Below are 20,815 nucleotides of genomic sequence, written 5' to 3' on the forward strand. Positions count from 1 at the left end.
ACACCTCTTTTAAATACCTCCAGGGATGGTGACTCAACCACTTCCCTGAGCAGCCTGTTCCAAGGCCTGACCACTCTTTCAGTAAAGAAATTTCTCCTAATGTCCAGCCTAAACCTCCCTTGGCGCAACTTGAGGCCATTTCCCCTCGTCCTATTGATAGTTACTTGGCAGAAGAGACCAAAACCCACCTCGCTACAACCTCCTTTCAGGTAGTTGTAGAGCGCGATGAGGTCTCCCCTCAGCCTCCTCTTCTCCAGGCTAAACAACCCCAGTTCCCTCAGCCGCTCCTCACAAGACTTGTGCTCCAGGCCCTTCACCAGCTACGTTGCCCTTCTCTGGACACGCTCCAGCACCTCCATGTCCTTCTTGTAGTGAGGGGCCCAAAACTGAACACAGTATTCGAGGTGCGGCCTCACCAGTGCCGAGTACAGGGGCACGATCACCTCCCTGCTCCTGCTGGCCACGCTATTTCTGATACAGGCCAGGATGCCGCTGGCCTTCTTGGCCACCTGAGCACACTGCCGGCTCATGTTCAGCCAGCTGTCAACCAGCACCCCCACGTCCTTTTCCTCTGGGCAGCTTTCCAGCCACTCTTCCCCAAGCCTGTAGCGTTGCCTGGGGTGGTTGTGGCCGAAGTGCAGGACCCGGCATTTGGCCTTGTTGAACCTCATACAGTTGGCCTCGGCCCATCGATCCAGCCTGTCCAGGTCCCTCTGCAGAGCCTTCCTACCCTCCAGCAGATCAACACTCCCACCCAACTTGGGTGGGAGTTCTTCCTTTGCTACACAAAGGAAGACTTGGCAGAAGCAAGTGCTAAAAAGGACAGAGGCAGTAGTAATTCCTTCTCTCCTACCTTCAGAAAATGCAAAAAGAAAGTGGTCATTGCCTCCTTGTTACTAACATACCTCGCCAGGCATGCACAGAGAGAAGTACAGATGCCCATGGATTTCAATGAATCTCCCTTAAGAGAACTTGCAAACTTTTACAAATAAAACCCAGCATGTCTCCTACCCTGGGGAAGCATCATCTGAATTTGGACAACATCTCATCTATAATTACTAAACCTGTAGGCATGTTATGGAAGTGGCAGGAAGATGCCCAATAGATTTCCAAAGTCATCTCTGGGAGCTAGACACAAAACTTCCATTACCCACAAGAGGGCTGGGCTGTTCAGCTAAACCCTCCGAGTGAGCTTTAGCTTTAAAAGTCTCAGCCCACTGGTGGAGAACAGGAAGGTCCCTCCCAACAGAAAAAATAGAAAGGCAGATGTAGGATGGAGCAACCAGGAATAAACTGTTGGGACCCCTACTTACCTAAGCAGGAAGTTGGTAAGACAGGGAAAAGAGGATTTTTTTTCCCGAAAGGAAATCAAAGGAACAAACAAATAATGGCACTACTCTGAAACCACTCTGAAATGTTTTACATGTGTGTTGTACCAGTCTGTCAACATCAAGACTTGACAATACTGGGTTGCAGTGACACAGTAGTGCAAGCTTAATACGGGGATGTCACATCTTGATTATGCTGCATCCCTCTCTGGTTCAACACAAGCATGAAATGGCCCATCAGCTTTTCAAGGCTGAGTACCAACGCCCAGGCCATTACAGATCTGCCTGTTACGATAAATCCTCCACCTGATATTAAACCATCTGGTCTAATTGCTACTGAAAACCTACAGCAAAAACTCAGTTTTATCACCAAAAATTAACATTTTCAGCCAAAAGCTGTATATGATGCATGGTGGAATAGAAGTTACAAATTAACACTGCCAGACATGCTGTCTAATATTCAGTTTAACCACAGACAGCTGAAAACAAATAGCGAACTACATCACTGGCAGTGGGATATATTTGGCTACAATGTACAACAAAATCCCTTAATTCAGGGGCGGGTGTGAAGAACAGACATTCTAATAGCGCCTCAGCTGAAACACGGATGAATATAAAGGGTAAACACCAAAATTATGTAAAATAAGAAAAGAGAACAGGGAAAAATAGAAATAAGAAAAGAAAGGGACTATTGGGGCAGCATCTCGGTCACTCTGAAACCTCTTTCTACTGCTCTCGCAGCATGAATGTGTGGTACAGTGAACGCCACACGAATCAAGAGTCCTGTCATGCTGCCCACTGTAGAGATGGCTTTCTCGTACATGAGAATCAAATGCAACGGACCCCCATATTACAGCTCAGACGTGGTTTATCAAAAGAAATGAAGACAAACACTTTGCATTTGCCCAGGGAGCTACCCAGTGAGCTGGGGAAGTGCTGTTTACCCCCATTTTACAGATGAGATACACAGACCAGCCTGAGGTGCAGCAAGGACGCTCTGACAGAGATGGAACCTAATCCCAGGCTGGCACGCTCGACATTGAAGTGTCCTCTCCCAACTGCCTCTCTGTCCACATGGATGTTACTAACTTACACATTACTGAGATGTCATAATGTCATGAGTAATCAAACACCAATATAGGAGGGGAAAAAAAAAAAACTTACTAACCTCCTTTCATTCTGCGTTATTGTTCCATTTTCCAGCTTTTTAACAGTTGATGCTAGAACCTTGTTTGCGTCATTGGCAAAGTCCAAGTCTCTGACCTCAGAAAGAGGAACCGATACAATGGCAAAAGCTTCCTTGTCCTCTTTTGTTTGGCACGTCCCAATCTGCAATAGTTTTTGGGTTAATATGGGTAAGCAATTCTCTTACCTTTATCCTAATTATTATGCATATTTTATATGTTAGAAGTGAGATCACCAGTAGAGAACTTCAGGAATGCGTTTGGGATTTCAACCCCAAGATACATGTGTTTACCTTTAACATCACAGGCCTCTCTTCATCAGTGTCTATTGGAATGCTGGTACTAGTGACCCAAGTGTTAGTGCATAAATGCCTCAGTCGGACGTATGAGTTCCTAAAGGAGAACAAAGCAAACCACAGGTTAGATGGAGCAGTCCTGAGCTAAAGTGGGCAAGGTGGGATGCAATGCAACACATGACCATGACAATGAGACTGGAGGGCATGAGTCACACCAGCCGCTCGTAATAAAAGGGTGAGGGAGACCTAAAAGATACTGCAGAACCCTGTTCCCTTGTCTCCTTCTTTCTTACCCAGAACAGAGCTGCAACAAGAACAAACAGCATCTTGGGATTATGCAAAATGCTGGTTTTAAGTATTTATATAAGCCTAGGAGTAAAGTATTCCTTAAAGAAAAAATTAAAAAGCAAGGTATTATAAAATCCCATCTGAATAGAAATACATTTCATTAATAAAACCAATTCTTTTCTTTTTTTTTTTTTCTGCAAAGTAACGAACCCTTTCAACCTGTCACAGCACAAAAACCAGAAAGTAAAACTGACCATGGTTTCACAGCTTCACCATTATGATCTGCAAACCCTTGTTCCAGGGAGCAAGCATTTACAGTACCAGTTCTCAACTGAAAATCAAGTGAACAAAGAGCAGACATGAGATTCTTCTAAATTCTTTCCATATGATAATCTGTGGTATTATCAAAAAGCAGAGCTGAGAAATCCATTACAATTTTTACTCTGAATTCTACTTTTTAAATATATTCACTGTGGTCTTCATTCACGCTCTCCCTTTCAGGCTGATGGGCTTTGAGTATTCAAGTAAGCAAATTATCTGGCAAAACTTAGCATAGCAAATACACTTCAAAGCTGCATACATCAGCATTTGCGGGTACCCAGCTTTAAAATCCACCCTCATAACAACTAGCCCCAAGTGTCTGCATGCCCATTTAGTCACAACCAACACTGTGTGACTTATCTAGCCAATCTCAGCTAAGCAACACAGTTGAAATTTCAAATGTTCACAATTAAAACCCAGAAGCCACTTGCTGAATTCATTTGAATAACAAACGTGTTCAGTGGCATCATGATCTGTCAGGGAAACAGAAGCCCAGTTCACCATACACGTTATTTTGTTGGGAACAATTCAGTTAGATCTAATAACAGTACAGTTTTTTCAAACAGTGCACAGGGCTCAATTCTGTCCTCATCTATATCTGTGCAATACTTAGCCCATTATTTTTCTCTTCACAGACTCTCTTTAAGTGTCACTTGTTTTATCCTTATAATTATTTTACCCAGTCACAGTAGCAGTATCATGTTTTATACATCCCTTGTTTATCCATGAACACTCCTCAAATTTTAACTGAAGGATAATACTTGCTCGTGTTTGATTTTTTCTGCTTTACTCACCAGCATAATGCTAGGAAGAAACCCTGTCAATGCCTTCTTTTTTTTTGCCTTTTTTTTTTTTTTTTTTTTACCTTGGAACCAGGCAATCAGCTCTCTGAAGAGTGGTGGCATCCAGTTCAAAGAGAGATGCGATGTCATTTCCATGTGGCACAGAGACCAAAGTATACATAATCTTCTCCCCTGCCTGGCGTTTCTTCTTTGAAGCAGGAAGGTCGCCGTCTCTCTGCTGATTAGGCATAAGGGTTATTTGCTTGCATCAGGGCCCATTATAAATTCTCCAATTATCTTGCGGACAGGTAATACAACTGAATTGTACTTTTCTTTTTTTACATTCTTGTAAGAATGTACCATGACTGGCTTTGGGGTGTGTAACACAAAGGATGCACTTTGCCCCAGGCACATGGGGTCTCAGACAGTCATTATAACAACAGCAGGTCACAAGCTACAGAGAGACTGCAGTACTGTATACACTATTACTTGACACCTACAACTTCAAAAAACCTGCAGTAGTTGCAGGCCCTTCACTCCCAGCAGACGTAACTACACAGTGCTGGTTTAGAAAGGGCCAAAGTTAAAAGAAGAGAACTAATAAAAATTGGATTTTTTAAAGAGGGGAGGGGAGTAAAAAAGTAAGCAATTTGCCTAATTCCACGGTTGTTTTATTTCAGTTTGCTCATTTTTGCCGCTCATACAGTCAGAATCACAGCAGCACACTTTCCAACCAGCAAGAGCCAGGATATCTGCTCCACCAAGATCAACTTGCCATTGGAAGGGGGGGACGCACAAAGCACCAGCTAGATTGTATCAGAAATCTTAGCACAGGCTGATAATGCATTGGAGGCTGGATCCAACAGAGGTCTGAGTGTGTCCACTGGAACAGAAGAAGTTCACTCCCTTCGAGGAGCCTAGTTTCAAGTGACAGATTTGTTGGTGCCTCAAAAGAGGCGTGCAAATCTAAGGTGTCGCTCGTCCTCCCACCATCTGCTGAAGGTCCATGGGAATTTTGTGACCCAGCACCACTAAGGAGCCATCTTCATCTCTAGTTACCCACACACCTTTGTCTTCACAGATGCCAAATCCTACCTTCCCTAAGCACGTATCTTTGCTTGAAGGAGTAATTCAGAGTCTGTGCCAGTAACCACGCAGCAACCTCTCAGCAAAGAGAATTACTGGCATAAGTAAAAGCTGCTCCTCTGGGGTGTTGAGTTACACATATTACAAAAGACTAATAACCAATTAAGAGACTGGCAGCCCAGGGCCCTTCACGTATACAAAATATATCATGGGAGGAAAAGGAAAAGAGGAATGAAGAAAGCCAAAAGAGAAAAATCAAACACTGGAAACCTGAAATACTATTATAATGATTTATAGTGCACCACTAGGGAAGAGATGTACAAAGCAATGTAAAGAGGCTAGACTGTACTCAGTTTGCATTAGTACCTTGATTAAAGCCAAACTGTAAGGGATAATCAAGGGCAAAGCTTTGATTATTCATATTGCCAATTGATTAAGCAACAAAATCAAGGATGAGTGAAACTATGTAAGAAATAGCTAGTTATAATCTCATTTCAAGGCACTTTTTGAACCCTTCCAAAACATCCATTTTTTCATTATCAAGTCTAAAAAAGGCCAGCTTTCCATCCCATTACTTCTATGAAAGATAGAGGCAGTAGGAAACAAAACAGGAAGAAATCCTCTCAGAATTTTTTTTAGGTTCATCTAGTGATTATTGTCGCTAGTTTTTGAGAGGACGGCTTGCTGAGACAAAGGGGAACCATCTCCTGTGTCTTGCACAAGAGTAAAATCTTATCTATGAGGCAGTCCTCATATCCTCATATGCCCAAAAATATTAAACAAAATTGCACATAAAAACTTAACCTGTATGCAAGGATTGAGAAAATAGCCAAAATTTTTGTGATTTCCATACACAGTTTGTTTTACAAACTCAGGATGAGACCCAAACTGGAAAGGCAGGCAAACTATAAGAGAATCCTCTTAAGAGCTTAATAGGTGTGAGTCAGAGTCTAACATCAAATGAAAATCTACTTCCTAAATTTCTAAACAAAAATGGAAAACTGGAAAACCAATTTAAAATTCAAGAGGTCTGTAAAGGGGTGAATGGCACCGGATAGTTTAGAACAGCATCCAGACTTTTTGATATTTCCCATAACTTACTTACATTCAAATCTAGTTAGGATTTCCCAGAAACTACCCACTCTACTATAACTTCCAAACTGAAAAGGCTGGTATACAAAAAGGCAGGACACTTCATAATTTTACGCTTTCTTTTCCCTGAGGATCTGGGGAAAATACAGATCAAAATATGAAACCATATTCTACTCTGTGTTATGAAGCTTCTTTTTTCCTCACTCAAGATATAATGTCTGATCTTCTCCAGTAGGTCATTAAGCATGAGTATATACGCACATGTGCAGGTTTCTATGACAGGAGGCAAAGCCAAAGGCAGGTCTCCTGTGCTTAAGTAGTTCATGCTAACCACCAGCTCTGTGGAGAAGTTCATCCTGCAGTTTGGGGCTGACTCCACTCACTCACTGGTCTCCCCTGCAATTGTATAGATGCTATTGAGCAACAGAGTTGGCTCGTCAGGCCTAAATCCCACCACCAGGCTTGGCACCTGTCAAACCAGACCTGGCATATGAGCAAGAGCTGGTTTTCTAAAAAGAAAGTCAACTTCAACGGAGGGCAAGACAGTGTCTGTAACACTGCTAAATGCAAAGCTTAGCTGAGCAAAATCAGACCTACACAACAGCTGTACAGTAGTTTCAGACTAGACTCAAGCACAAACCTCAGAACTCTCCTCATAATGTTATTTTAGGATCTCAGACATACCTCACAACCCAACCTGGATTATGGGTGTTAAGCACCAGTCAATAGAAAAAAACATGTAACAAGATGTAATCCTGAACCTGACAGCTCTGAAAACAACTTACATATAAGGAATACATGAGAGAATCATCACATATGAACATACATGGATTTATGTCTGGATTTATGTCTGAGTGCATGTGCACATGCCTCTGTGTGAAAGGAGAGAGAGAGAATGCACACACACTTGCATACAGAAAGTTTCTTATGATTAATTAAATTTAGTAAGCAGTCGTCAGAATCTGCACTTAACCTAGCCATTATTGAATCAGCAGATGAGTCTATATGAGGACGTGGAAAGAAGTGAAGTATTAGACTATTTCAAATTAGTTAGACAATATGATCAGCTCAGGAGAAGCACTGCATTCCTAAGCAGATGAAAACAAGATGACATTTGCTCAGGTAAGAAACTAGCATATGAGCAGATGCAGCCAGCAGACTCAATGAAGAGAAAGGAGGAAAAGAACTGTAAAAGGTCTCAAATGTAGAGAGAAGAAAATTCAACTTAAAGCAGTATGAAGAGGAAGCCAATGAACAGTTTCAGAGAAGTTGGTGATGTGGTCAGTGACAGCCAAGACTTCTTTTAAAAAAAAAAAAAAAGCAGGTGAATTACATGCTAGGAGTATAGAGAAGTGCAAGAACTGTGGGTAAAACAATATTAGCAAATAGTAAATTCACTGAGGGAAAAAAATAGTTTCGATTGTCCCAAACTACTGGCAAACTAGCGACAGGCTGTCACAAGTCAAATCAGACACATATCCAAGGGGAAGAAGGTGGAATCACCTCACTCTGTCGTGCACTGGTTAAATCACTCACAAAGATGAGGATGAAGGAAACGCACGTTCAGCTCCTCTTCTGCCTGGCGGGAGTTGGATCTACACCCTCCAAAAGAATGTGGACCCAGTCCAAGTACCAGGTGGTACACAGAGCAGAGGTAGGCTGCTCTGCCTCACAGAACCTAAGTGACCACCCGGCTGGAGGGCTGTTAGCCCCGCAGTCGCCAGCCTCACTCTGCAGCAGTCAAGCAAAGCACGCTACTCACATGCACAGTGGGATTTTGCCAGGAGGGGGAACTGAAAACACCCCTACCATACAGCCAGCAGCCCCAGCACTCTTCCAGGAGGGACTCGTCTAGGAAAGCGAAGGCTGAGAGCTCAAAAAAGGAGTCCCAGCTAGTGAAAACAAACAGCCATTTTGGTGAGGAGTGGAAATACTGATCCAGGCTCACAGCAAAGTCTGTAACTCCCAGGCTACCACCACTGATTTGCCGTGCATAATACCGATTTAAAAAGAAGCTTAACAAAAAAAAACCCAACAGACATAATATGGTGTTTGCAATTTGAAGGGCAAATTTAATGTAACTGGAGAAAAATCCCATATTGTAATCAGAGACAAAATAATCAGATACAATCAGATTTGTCTTTCTTGAGACTTGTAGCCCAGCAGATAACCCTCCTTCACAGCTCTTAATATAATTTGCTAGTAATTGTGACCTATCCGAAATCCCCATTATTCACCTCAAGTGGGTATCATACCTAAAATTTGGGAGATTTACATGGAGTTTTGCTTATGGAAGGGCCTTCCTTTCAACTGCAAAAACATGACAGACCTGAAATACTTTTTCTTTTAGAAACCCAATCTACAATTCCAATTGGTAAAGACACTTCTTGTGGCATAGAAACAGCCAAGGATAATGCCCTGCTCCTGAATGAATACATTAAGCTGCACTACAGATTTCAGCAGAAATTAAATTTAATAGCAGCCAGAGTTCTGAAAATGCCTGTTTAATCCAGTACAATGTGGTATCTCAATATGTTAACCCAGTTTAGGAGGCTCTTACAAAACCAGCATTTTCAGAGAGCGGTAATGTGAGCAGAACTCCATAGGTTAGATGATTTAAAAGATTCTATATGAAAAGAAAGTCGAGTAAATTAATGGCCAGCCTTGCTCCCGCATGTTACGAAGCCCTGGCGGACAGCGCAGCAGTTAGCCTCCTGTAACACCTTCGCTGTTGACTCATTTGTGAGTCATCGCATTTTTAGCAGAGACATCACGTTGCAATTCTGTTGTTAGGAGCCAGAGACATTCTGTAAGAAACAATGTATGCGTTTTCAGAGCTGATTCAGACCTGTGTGCAGCAGCAGAATAATAATAATGTGCCGGCATCCGTGTCTCCCCTTCACCCCCCAGCCTATCAAGTGGTCTGACTGCTGGCTTTATATAAGCAGAGACACTGCCATTTTAAAGCTGTTTTTTTTTTTTAAAAAAATGTTTTTCAGATTGTTTGTTGCCAGGTTAATTCCTTACCAAGCCTTTAAAAAAACCAATAAATTCCCCAAGTCTATTCTACTTCTTTAAACTGCAACACCTGTGTCCCACATTATAAAATTTTAATTAAACAAACCTAGTTGCTGGAAGGTAAAGTAAAAAAAAATTAATTTATAGTGTTTATCAGGAAAAAAAAATCACCTGAGTTGGAAGCAAGAACGAAAACTTTGAATTGCAGAGTTGTTCGGAAATCATAAATACAGATAAACAGAAGTCAAAGGAGGTATGTCAACTTGCACCTAGAAGTCCATGGTAGAACTGTCCAGCTTCTTTACGGGAAAAGTAAATGCATACCAGTCTCAATCCTAAGAAAAATCTCAACAATAAAAACCAGTTTGGAACTGGTTAGGATTAGCACTCTCTCATGAAAACGCAGACAAATGGAGTTAAGATATCTATCCAAAGACAGCCTTTAATACAAAGGCACTAACAAATGCCAAGTTCCCAGCTGTTCTTGACATTTCCCCAATGTTTATAGCGTTCTTCTGGATGCTGCACATTTCTGTGATTAGAAATAATAGACTACTTTGCAGCATAAAATACACCAATTTTGCTTTTAATGGGAGCTGTAACACAGAGCACTGTGTTTTGTTGCACGATACACTACAATGTCCTAGACTTCAAGAGATGATGATAAGGCCTTTAAATCACAGAAAGGTCTTCCCATTTTAAAAAAAAAAAATCTTCTGGAGTTTAGATGTGAGAAAAATATGTATAAAGAATATTATTCAACTCATTGTAAGGCCAAATTTTACCAGAAATAAAAGCAGTGTTTCACAAGACAATTTGGCTGGATTCTCAAGAAGCAGCCCATAAATGAGCAATGAACTGCAGTCCAAACGTAGCTTTAATGCTTGGGAACAAAAGTCCTAGGGACTTCCAGTAATATTTATGTTCCCCGGAGCCAGAACCCTTTCAGACTTTTAAGTCACTTAAGGCAAGGCAAAAAAGATGCACTTAGGCAGAACCTAGGTGCCTATGCCCACTACTGCACCAGGGAAAATCCTGCTCCATTGCTGCTTCCTAAAATTCAGTTGCCTAAGCAACTGTGACCAGGACTTGTAAACCAGGCAGTGAACATGCACAAGGAGCCCTAAGGCACATTTACGAGTTAAGGGTTGGCACAAAATGCACAGATGGCTGTGCCGCCTTTAAAACCCAGACGACACAGAAAGAGCTGGTAGCCTTTTATCCAACAGACTAGCAGAGAAAAGAAAAACACAGGCTGCAGGCTCAGTTTCTTCCTTCAGTTGAAAGGATTCGAGTATGCATCTCCCATTTCCCTGCTACTCAGACTTCAAATTTTGCTGGGGTAGGTCCACCTCCCCCTCCAGAGCAGATTTACTTCACGGGCAGTATTTCAAAATGAATTGCTTCAAAAGGTGAAAAAAAAAGATGCCTTTGCAGTGAATCAGTTAGGCAGTCACCTGGCAGAAGAAACACTAGATGAAAACCACGGAGCAAAGAAAGCGTGTGTGCTCTAGGTTACATGCATATTGGATACAAGACTGACATAGCTGGCCCTTAAAGAACTCCAAATATTGTAAGATTTTTGTACTTTTGAGCGATAATTCAAAACACTGCCTCATTGTAACATAAAAGAAATTCCTGCACAGAGATGTGAAGCTTTACTGCTCAGTTGCTCAAGGCCAGAATGAAGGCTTAAAATAGCCATTGCTGACTCATGCTATTTCCAACAAGATTATAAAGGGGTGAAAGATCCAAATGGATTTCTACCACACTAAAAGTGCCTGTAGGCTTGGATTTACATGGAGGTGTTACCAAACACTGTTAGGAGTTCTTTCACAGAACATTTTTCAGAAGAAAGTGCTGACTGCGTAAACTAAAATTTCCAGAGAGACATCAGTTTTGATCATCAATCACTTTTGATTAAATTTTCATTGGAAGTATTCGTCTAAGCTGATTTATTTGATCTGGATTTTTGGTTGAAAACAATACCCAGAAGGATTAAGCCAAACTGTTAGAGAAGTCACCTTTAACATTCATGTTCAGATTACTCTTGTGCCTTCTTCATTACCCAGTCCAGGGAATATTTAACTATTTAGATGAACTGGAATTGCTACAACTGGAAAACCTATACTATATCTAAATTAGTATAGTGTGGTGCAATAGGATTGGCTCCTTGGTGACGAGGACCTAACATCTACCCTATACACGTTTTCATAGGTCTTACTTCAGACTAGCTGTAGTCTGGTTTTCTGGGCTGCACACCCATGCAAGGTTGGAGCACAGTAGATACATTACAGAAGTGTGTGTATCTTTTTACTTTCATCCAACAGAATACAAGTTTACATGCTCTGAGATTGCTCTGCAAAGTGAACTGGAGTGTCTTAAATAGGGAATAATCAGGAGATTTGATTCAGAAGTGCCGTCATGATGTGAACTACAATGTTAATACAGATGCAGACGAGCTCTACTGTTCACAGAGCAAAAGCATGAACCCAAGCATTTCCAAGCAAGCACCCTACTCACTGGGGTATTCTAGAACTTATCTCGATTTCCATTCAAAAGCTCCAAGGGCTTCAAGTGTCATTCCAATACAAAAGAGAAACAACTGGTGGAACTTCCATATTTTCATCAGAGAGAATTCTCATTTCTCTGGACAGCTTAGCTCTTATTGCTATATTACCATTAATACCAGGTACCAGGGAAGATAGAAAACCAATGTTGCCCACTCCTACAAAAGTCTCCATTTTTATTAAAATTGCAGTCCTGAAGGCATGTAATTAGGTAAGAATCTTGGGTTTCATTTCATGAAAAATAAAAAATTCCTCCCCATGCAGAAAAAAACTTGAAAATGTGTCCTTTAAAAGAACAAAAGCCAGAAGGCAAACAGAAAGAAATTAAACTGAATTTTTTCAAAGATCTCAGCGTTTTCAAGGCAACCTCATGAATTTGATGGAGGAATGATTTTTTTTGGACTATTTGTTGTTTCAGTAACAATAAGATTCCCCCAGGTTTTAACTCCACTTCCTTCACATGTTAGAAACAACATGTCCGGCCTTGCCTCGTTAGGTAGAATCAGCTAGCATGCTCTTGACATTGTGCAAGGCAAAGGCTGTTGTCTCCTAGGCAAAGAGCATAAGGCCTTTGTCCAACCCATCCACACTGCAGCAAAGACAACTTGGATCCTTGCGAAGATGTCATGCTAGAGTTGCCTGAAGTGCGGCAGGGCTCAGGCTAAGCCTGTGCCTGAGTATCTGCTTGCACATATTCAATACAGGCAATAAAAAGAGTCGCAGCACGTTCTTAGATTTAGAGCCACACTTGACTGACAAACATGCCCCAAGGGGGCTTGTCTCCACTAGCAGAGCCTCTGAATTGGTACTGGCACATAAGTAACCAGACTTGCTTGTTCCTGGTTTTCTTGCTAAAGAGGGTGGTAGGTTTTGCCATGAAGGAATACATCTGATTTGAGAAGAATTAATACATTTCGTATCTGCAGTCACAAAGCAGAACAGCTTCCAACTCATGCCAATTTGATGCAGAATTTGAATAAGATTCCTATCATTTGCCTTACGCAGGGAAAACTTTCTGTAACGCCGGTTCTGAGTTGCACCCTAGCTTACACAGGATACGGAAAACAATCCCAGCGGTCGTGACATGTAAGTAAAAGGAAAGCTATGAAGGACTTTTCATATGTTGGGCTGTATTGGGTTAAGGATACAGTATCTCCCAGATTATATGCAACACATAAAAAATTCCACTTACCAAAGCTTTTCCTCCATTATTACCTTCTGGATAGTGTGGGTTAAGCTGGAAAAGAAAAGAAGTCAAATACTATCTTGATAGCTTTTAGACATTTCAGAACTCGGGGGAGAGGGGTTCAGTTCTCTATTATGCATCCACCCTGCAAAAGGACAGTGGAGTATTTAGAAACAGTATGAGAACGAGAGCGTAAGAATTACCGATTCCATTTCTGACTGATTTAAGTGGGTATGTCCTTACTTCAAAAAAGTGCATCTTGCAATCAAGCTTTTTAACTCAAGAGAGGAATCTCAAATAACCAAAACCAAGAAGAATGATGGAGAAAGCACAGATAGTTACTAATCTAAACACAGCAAGTTACAGTCACCCACACACATACACACGCAACCGCTTCCAGGATTGACCTTGAGCAGATACATTGAGATAAAAACTAATGTGCTTCATGTCTACTGAGATTTTACAGGAAGACAGTGAACTCGGAATAAACACATCTTTGAAACAGGAAAGGCAATGCCACTATATAGTGTTTAATTACTCTGTGATTCTGTTTAACCATTATTAATGGGGATAATATTTTCTATGTCATACCAGGATTATCAAGCATTAATTAATAACTAAAGTAGTATGACAAGCTTAGATGAAAGACACTATATAATAATAAGTGTAAAGTATTACTATTTAACAGTGTTTAATATGATTTTACTTTTGACAAGGGAAATATGTAGAGTAGAAGATGAGGGATTATGTAGACAGATACATACTCAAATAAACAAACACATATACACCCACTCACTGGCTGCACATGAATCTTTTCAAGATTTGACTTACATAATGAAACAATTTTGCCTCAATATTTACCATATTCCCTGACACAGGATATGTCTTCAAAGCATTGAAAATGCTGAAGTGAAATTATTAGTTATATAAGGTAATTTAGTTTTTAAGCAATGACAGCGTGTATGCATCTCACATACAAGTACAGTCATTTTCTTGGCTTGAATTTGGCATTACCAGTGTGGAAGAGCCAGAAATGAATTGCACAGGGCAAACTGAACAAATCTCAGTAAACCTTTCAATATCACGTCATCATACATCTAACATTACACAGACAACTACTGTGAGTAGTTTTTATTACGTTTATAAGGTTTTTATTAATACTGTATCATTTATATCCCTTTACCCAAAAAAGCCAGCTCCTCTCCACGTCATGAGCCTGAAGAAAGGAGGAAAACTTTTAGATATTCCTAAAATTGCTGAAAATACCTTCCCTCTGTGCTAATACAGAACTGACCAAAGGTTTATTCTGTCTTCATTTCAGTATTTGCATTAGCCACTGTTACCCTCACGAATCTAATTTAGAGAGCCTGCTTTCCTCCCTGCATTGACACCTATCCCAAATCTTACATTTTGCTCCTCCATGACATTCTCACACAGTCTCCTAGCTCCAACTCCCACCTACTTCTGTTATACAGCAACAGGAGTGGGTGATGAACACTGAACAACAGACAACTAGAAGATATACATATATACATACATGTATGTATACATATATATATAACTGTTTTCATATAGTTTTGGTTTCTTCGTAAGTTCTCACACGTCTTTCAGCATTACCTTCGTTCACCTGACACCTTAGAATAATTCTAGTTGCCCATTCTAACAGCCAAGCTCAGCTCTCTACCTTTGGTCCTCCATCAAGAACTGAGAAAACGACCAGGCAGTGCTCCTTAGTCACAGCCACACACAGTGGCCTTTCAGCACAGGTGCAGAGAAGGTACAGAAAGGCTAAATTCGATCCTATCTTCAGATTCTGCTGGTTGTAAGTAAGCGAGAAAAGGTCTGGGTCATCTCAGGTTTGTCACTAGACTCAGCACAGAGGACCGTGCACTGAGGACTAGATCTTCAAACGAAATAAATCTGTGATGTTTCATTGAAGGGCCCAAGTGAATACAGTTGTCTACCCAGTATGAATTGGGCCTTGAATTCTGCTATTCTTCAGCTGTTTGCTTTCAACATAATGATGCTTTAAAAAAAATATAGCAACAACAGGAGAAACTAGGAAAATCTCTCTCCCACGCCACTTCTTGCCTACTTCAAAAATAACTAAAGAAATTGTCCTCAGATTTCCAAAATAGTTCTCCTGTGGACGGAGGCTGAGGGAAACAGAAGGCTCAAATGAAAAATAAAGTGCATCCTTCATGATGGTTTTTCTTGCCCCACCGTAACAGACATAATAATACTAAAAAGATGTTGTTTAGAGAAAGTTTTGAGATGCTGACGTTAAACAGTAAACACGGTGGAATGCAGTTTTAGAGCTGATGTTCATGGTCCCATTTTTAGCTGTGCTGAGCAGCTGCCACTTTCATTTTCATTTCAGCTGAGGTTGTTGGTGCTGAGCATCTCTGAAAACCAGACTATTAGCTATTATCCCATACAATATTCTCCAGGTAAAGGGGCATAAATCATGTAGTGTTGTATGTCATATTCCACCTGTTCTGAGTCCTTTTCAATATCCAAGTACAGCAGAATGAGCTAAGGACACAGTGACAGTCTTAAGACTCCAAAATCTATTGCTTTTTCTGATTTATGTAAGATCACCTCCATGTTCTTCAATAAGCCTCCAAAACAAAAAAATCCTTGAAAACAACAACATTAATAATTTTTCCCCTTGTTGCTGGCAAAATCAAGCAAAATTCTTTGGAGGTGTTTAGAAAGTAAGAACACTATGCTAAAATGGGCCTCATTTAAGCTCAACCATCTTCAAGCTTTTTTGTGTCATTGGATGTGTTGAAGTTGCAATGTTATGGAAGCGTAGCTGAAATACAGTACTGTACATTTCCGTAAAATGCCACTGGCAGGTGCACGCAGTCAACACACAGTAAGAACACGATGCATTGCAAACTGCAGAGCTCAAGCAAGTGTGATTGTATAAATCATTATTATAATAGCTTCATTATATGGGGGTTTTTTTAGAGTATGTCTCCAGCAGCTTCTTTTCCAATGCAGAATAATCCAGAAATCCTAATCCTCCGCTGTTTGTTTTTCAACAAACTTAGGTAGAGCCATTTTTCCCCTTTCCATTGATAGGACAGAAAAAGGTATCATAAAATGAGAGTTCAGCTTCCTCATGGCTGAAAACTAAATATTATTAAAGACCTTGAAACTCATTTCATGTTATGGCATGCTCATGAGACTCACTATAATATCCCAACACTTGCCCATTACGTAAGGCCACATAACCTAACCTAACCACCTGAGTAAATGGCAATCGCTATATGGTGGTAAGGGAGGTGCAATCTACATCAAGTAACACAGACTCCATGAGAGGAGAATAACTAGGGAAAGGCAGAGGAGAATTCACATCAGTGAAGCGGTGAACTGGCCACCTGATAATAGTTGTGCTCGTCCTTCACTCCGCTGCCATGTAGAAGGCCAGCTCTATGGTGGGGATTTTGCAGCTGGGCAAGGCTAAGGTAATCAGCTCTCACAGCTCCAATGACAATGATTTATGACACCACAAACACTTCATCTTTTTCAGTTGCTTATACATATGAACCCGGACCCAACTCTACACATCCTCCAGCCTACATAAAATCTCCTGAACTCCAGACAATGGGGATACCACATCAGCTTTTCTTTCAGATCACAGCATCATGGAGGACATTGCGGTTTCACACACACAGGCTAACAGTGCACACTGACTTAGGTGTTGCATGAGCTTTTCCTTATGCTAAGGCCCTATCAACAGGTAAGTACCGCTGTAACTGCAAGTGCAGCTTGCAGAATATAGTTCACAGGAAGTATCTGGGACCTCAACTTGTCTTGGACTCAACCTACTGGAGAGGAGAGAGCTTGGAAGCAGCCTAGCAAACTTGTTCAGCAGACAAGGACAGTCACTGCCATGAGAAAGCCGCCACCACCACCACACTAAACACTAAAATGTTTTTAAACACTAAAATCATTGATTATTTTGGCATTTATAGAAAGATTTGCAACTACAGAGAAGATAATACATTCTTTAAACCTAAACAGAACTTGCATTTACTTGCCCGCTTTTCTAAGAAGCCAAATTCCCAACTCACGATCTACACAGGGTATCTGCAAGAACCTGAAGGTCAGGGTCAGCATTGCAGATGGTCCTCCTGGGTGTATAAAAATTGATGTCTCTTAGATAGATTTCATGTTCAGCCTTTGTACATGGTGGCATGTAAAAAGAGTAGACGTATGAATGCATACATATACCAATATACTCTTACTGTGGGAGCACCAGAAGGTCCCCAATAGAGAGTATGTGTGACAAACACATAATAGACGCCAGCTTTTACAGGTGGAATACTGAGGTATCGACAAAGTCTTTAACCATTTCTGGTTAAAATTATTCGGAAGGGCAAGGAATCTCATTCCTGAATTTTTACCTAATGCCCTTATAATGCAATCATCCTGCTGTAGAGTTTGCATAGTGGGAAGACAACTTTCACCTGTGTGTTTTTGTGTGTTACTTCTGGTATTGGTGCTCAGAGAATGCAAGTGCCCTTCTAACCCTGAGAGGTATCCTGTTAGATTGAATGTCAGAAGCTCCAGGCTCTATCATCTCTACTGATGACACCTCTACTGATTAAAGGTAGTCAAAGTTGTATCTTAAAGTTTTCAATACCTAAGACTTTAACATTGCATAATCTCCTGAAGTTCTACTTTGAGCAGAACAACTTCTCACTAATACATTATTCCTGGCTTTAATTTTATTTTTGCATCTTCACGTAGTAAGATATGCTTTACAATCCAACAACTGAATTATAAACCTCAGTCTATACTGTGGACATTTTGACATTTCACCTTTATACTGAATGCTGCTTTCCTAGACAGAGGAACTCTTGGACACTCTTAATTAAGAAGGAGAGAGAGCAGTTTGGGGAAAGAAAACCCATGCTGATTTTAATCAAATTTTGTTGACTCGGTAAAGGATATTTAAAACATCTCGTCAGGGAAAAAATTAGATCGCCAAATTTCAGCTAAATGAGCATTTGAATGACTTGGTTAAAACCCGCATTTATGAAGGAAACCCTGACAGAAAAAGAATAAAAGGATCTAATTCAACACACACGTAAACAGTTCCCATTTAATTTGATAACCAGCCTGTTAACTCACAGCCTCTTACCCAATCAACAAGGGCAAGTGTTTCAGAAAAAAAAAGCCACCACAAAAGAAAAAAATCCACTTCTCAAATCTTTCATCTTCATTAGGCTTGCTTTGTTAAGACATTGTTAATGTCGTACTGATTAGCTTTCGATAAATCTAAAGGACTTTTGCACAATTTCAAAGACTTCAGTGGTATTCAAAGGACTGCTGCCATCTTATTAACTGGCTGGAGAAAGACTGGCTACAACTCTACCTCGATAAACCCCATTCAACACTGCCACAGCATCGGCACAAAGTTCCTGATAATCATCATCTGAGGAAGTTTAAAAATCTTAAAATGCCTTTTATTTCAGGATTGTATTTTGCTGCTGTTTTGCTTATGAGCCACGTCTTAGCAGATCAAACGAGTTTCCAGAGAGAGCTGAATCTTTTTGTCTGCTTCAGGCCCCCCCCATGGCACAAGCAGAGTGAAGCGGGCAGGGACAGCCATCCCTGCGTGGGGGAACCACCTGCTAGCCAAAAACTGGGATGAGCATCAGCTCTGACACCTTCCCGTCCCAATTATTCACCCTCATCATAAGAAGAAAGGATGGGTCATCTTGATGGCATTTTTAGCTGCTGTATAAGCAATGGCAGGCCAGTGCTTTGGTATGCCTGATTTAAAGGTCTCACATCAGCGGCATAAGTTGGAGCTGCTGCAACACATAGCTCTACATTAGGGCAGGAGGCAGTGGTGACTGGGAGACCCCTTTGCTTCTACTGTGATCAAGGGCAGAGAACCTGATCACCCACCGACGCCTGGCGCACAGTCCCACACAGCCATATCCCATTCTGCAGAGGAAGTCAAAAGAAAGAAAAATGTCTAAGAGATCCTTTAGTCTAACCTGAATGCTGGGCCATAACCTTAGTATGAGCTTCAGCGGCTCCATGCCAACATGCGCTATATGAAAAAGCATCCCCATCTCTTCAAGGGTTATGTTCTAAATATCAATATCCCATATGCCTTTCAGTGGTTCTCCCAAAAATAACTAGGGATGACTGAATTAGACGTTACTGAAATTTTTACTGTTTTTTTAAAAAAAAAAAACAACAACAATAAAATAAAAAAAGGGAAGCCTTCTAAACCTCCATCAAGCATCAAAAATAAAGAAAAAGAGGCACAAATATAGTTGAATAAAAGCTTCTTAAGTAATCTTGAAACAATAAGCAAAAAAAAAAAATGCACTAAAGAACAGACCACATGTCTACATTTGCTGTTTTGGAACACATCAAAATGCAATACCAGCAAGATGCTGTATTTTTAGTAACAGAAACAGTCCTTATAATGACTAAATGACAATAAGTGCTGCATTAATGGCTTCACACTTCCCCTCCTCCTAAAGCTCGTATGTATACAAACACGTCTCAAATGCAGCCAACTTCAGACAGGACTGAAAAAGCCTAGCTGAACACCAGCTCACAGATTGCTACTGCAAAACTAGTTGTCTGGGGGAAAAAATCCTTCCTCCAAGATCCACATTTCTGAAGGATTTTGCACACCGACAGATGCAAATGTTGTTCCTAACTTCCACCAAAGTCAAGACAAGTCAGGCCAAGAAATTTAGCTGCATTCCCAAGATTCTTAAAAGCCTTGGAAAACCTAGCCCTGGGTTTTACTAAATGGACAGCTTCTAACTCTGTCACTTTAAAAAGCCACATCCAAGTCTGCGGAACAGGTCAGACTGGCTCTGTAAATCAGTAATCCATCATCCTCCTCCTCTAGTCTCTGGATCTCTTCCATCTCTTCATGCATAGCTGTAAATTATCTTTCACTCCTTATAGAGCTTTAAAACAAAACCACGCGCCTCCTATGAAAGAGTGAAAAACAGAAATAAGGCTCATAGTGCTGAGTTCACCCTGTCACCTTGGCAAGCCCTTTTCCTTACAAGAACCTTTAATCACTGAGCCCAACAGATAGAAACTAATCAGAATGCTGTATTAACATTTAACGAAGAGACTGGAAAAAAACAACTCAAACGGAAGATTTTGAAGCAATCTCCAGGTAAGGAGGTCTCATAGTACCAACAAATTAAATGTGTGAGCAGATACGTGAAGGCCTTGGTGGATGCTGCCATCTCCTGGTACCTCCTCCGGTTTGCAAACTGTTATCCTTGAGCAAAAGGTACCTGCACATCTTAAACAAGGCCACTTTTACCCAGTTATTTGCCTTACTGCTTCTAAAGGCAGAAGGAACCACAGAGCATTCACCACTACGCTCTCCTCCTCTGCATGAGCTGTATGATCAGCGGATGAATAAACTTTTCTGCAAATGCTTGCTTCCATGTCACCCCCAAAAATACCACTGGCAAACAGTGGTCCCTTTTTGCTTCCTGAACACAAAAGATCTCTGTCAGTAGTCCGATTTCCAAAAACTGGATATCAAAAGGCCTAAATTATGGCCTTCAAATATTCAGTCTCAGTTGCCTTAATAAAACATCCTATGCAGCACTCCATTTTCCACAGCAGTTTAAGAAGGTGAAAACTAC

General features: G+C 40.9%; 1 protein-coding gene across 1 annotated transcript in view; it reads right to left on the minus strand.

Annotated features, from left to right (window-relative positions):
- The window catches only part of ITPR2 (inositol 1,4,5-trisphosphate receptor type 2), a 262,261-nt gene that overhangs the window by 180,310 nt on the left and 61,136 nt on the right, over positions 1–20,815 (minus strand). Inside the window, exons 10-13 of the mRNA XM_075161128.1 lie at positions 13,158–13,202; positions 4,283–4,437; positions 2,806–2,905; positions 2,497–2,657 (exon numbers count right to left, since the gene is read on the minus strand). Coding sequence (XP_075017229.1) covers positions 2,497–2,657; positions 2,806–2,905; positions 4,283–4,437; positions 13,158–13,202 — 461 coding nt within the window. The remainder of the gene's footprint in view (positions 1–2,496; positions 2,658–2,805; positions 2,906–4,282; positions 4,438–13,157; positions 13,203–20,815) is intronic.

The sequence above is a fragment of the Calonectris borealis genome, chromosome 1 (assembly GCF_964195595.1).
Source record: "Calonectris borealis chromosome 1, bCalBor7.hap1.2, whole genome shotgun sequence".
Lineage (NCBI taxonomy): Eukaryota > Metazoa > Chordata > Aves > Procellariiformes > Procellariidae > Calonectris > Calonectris borealis.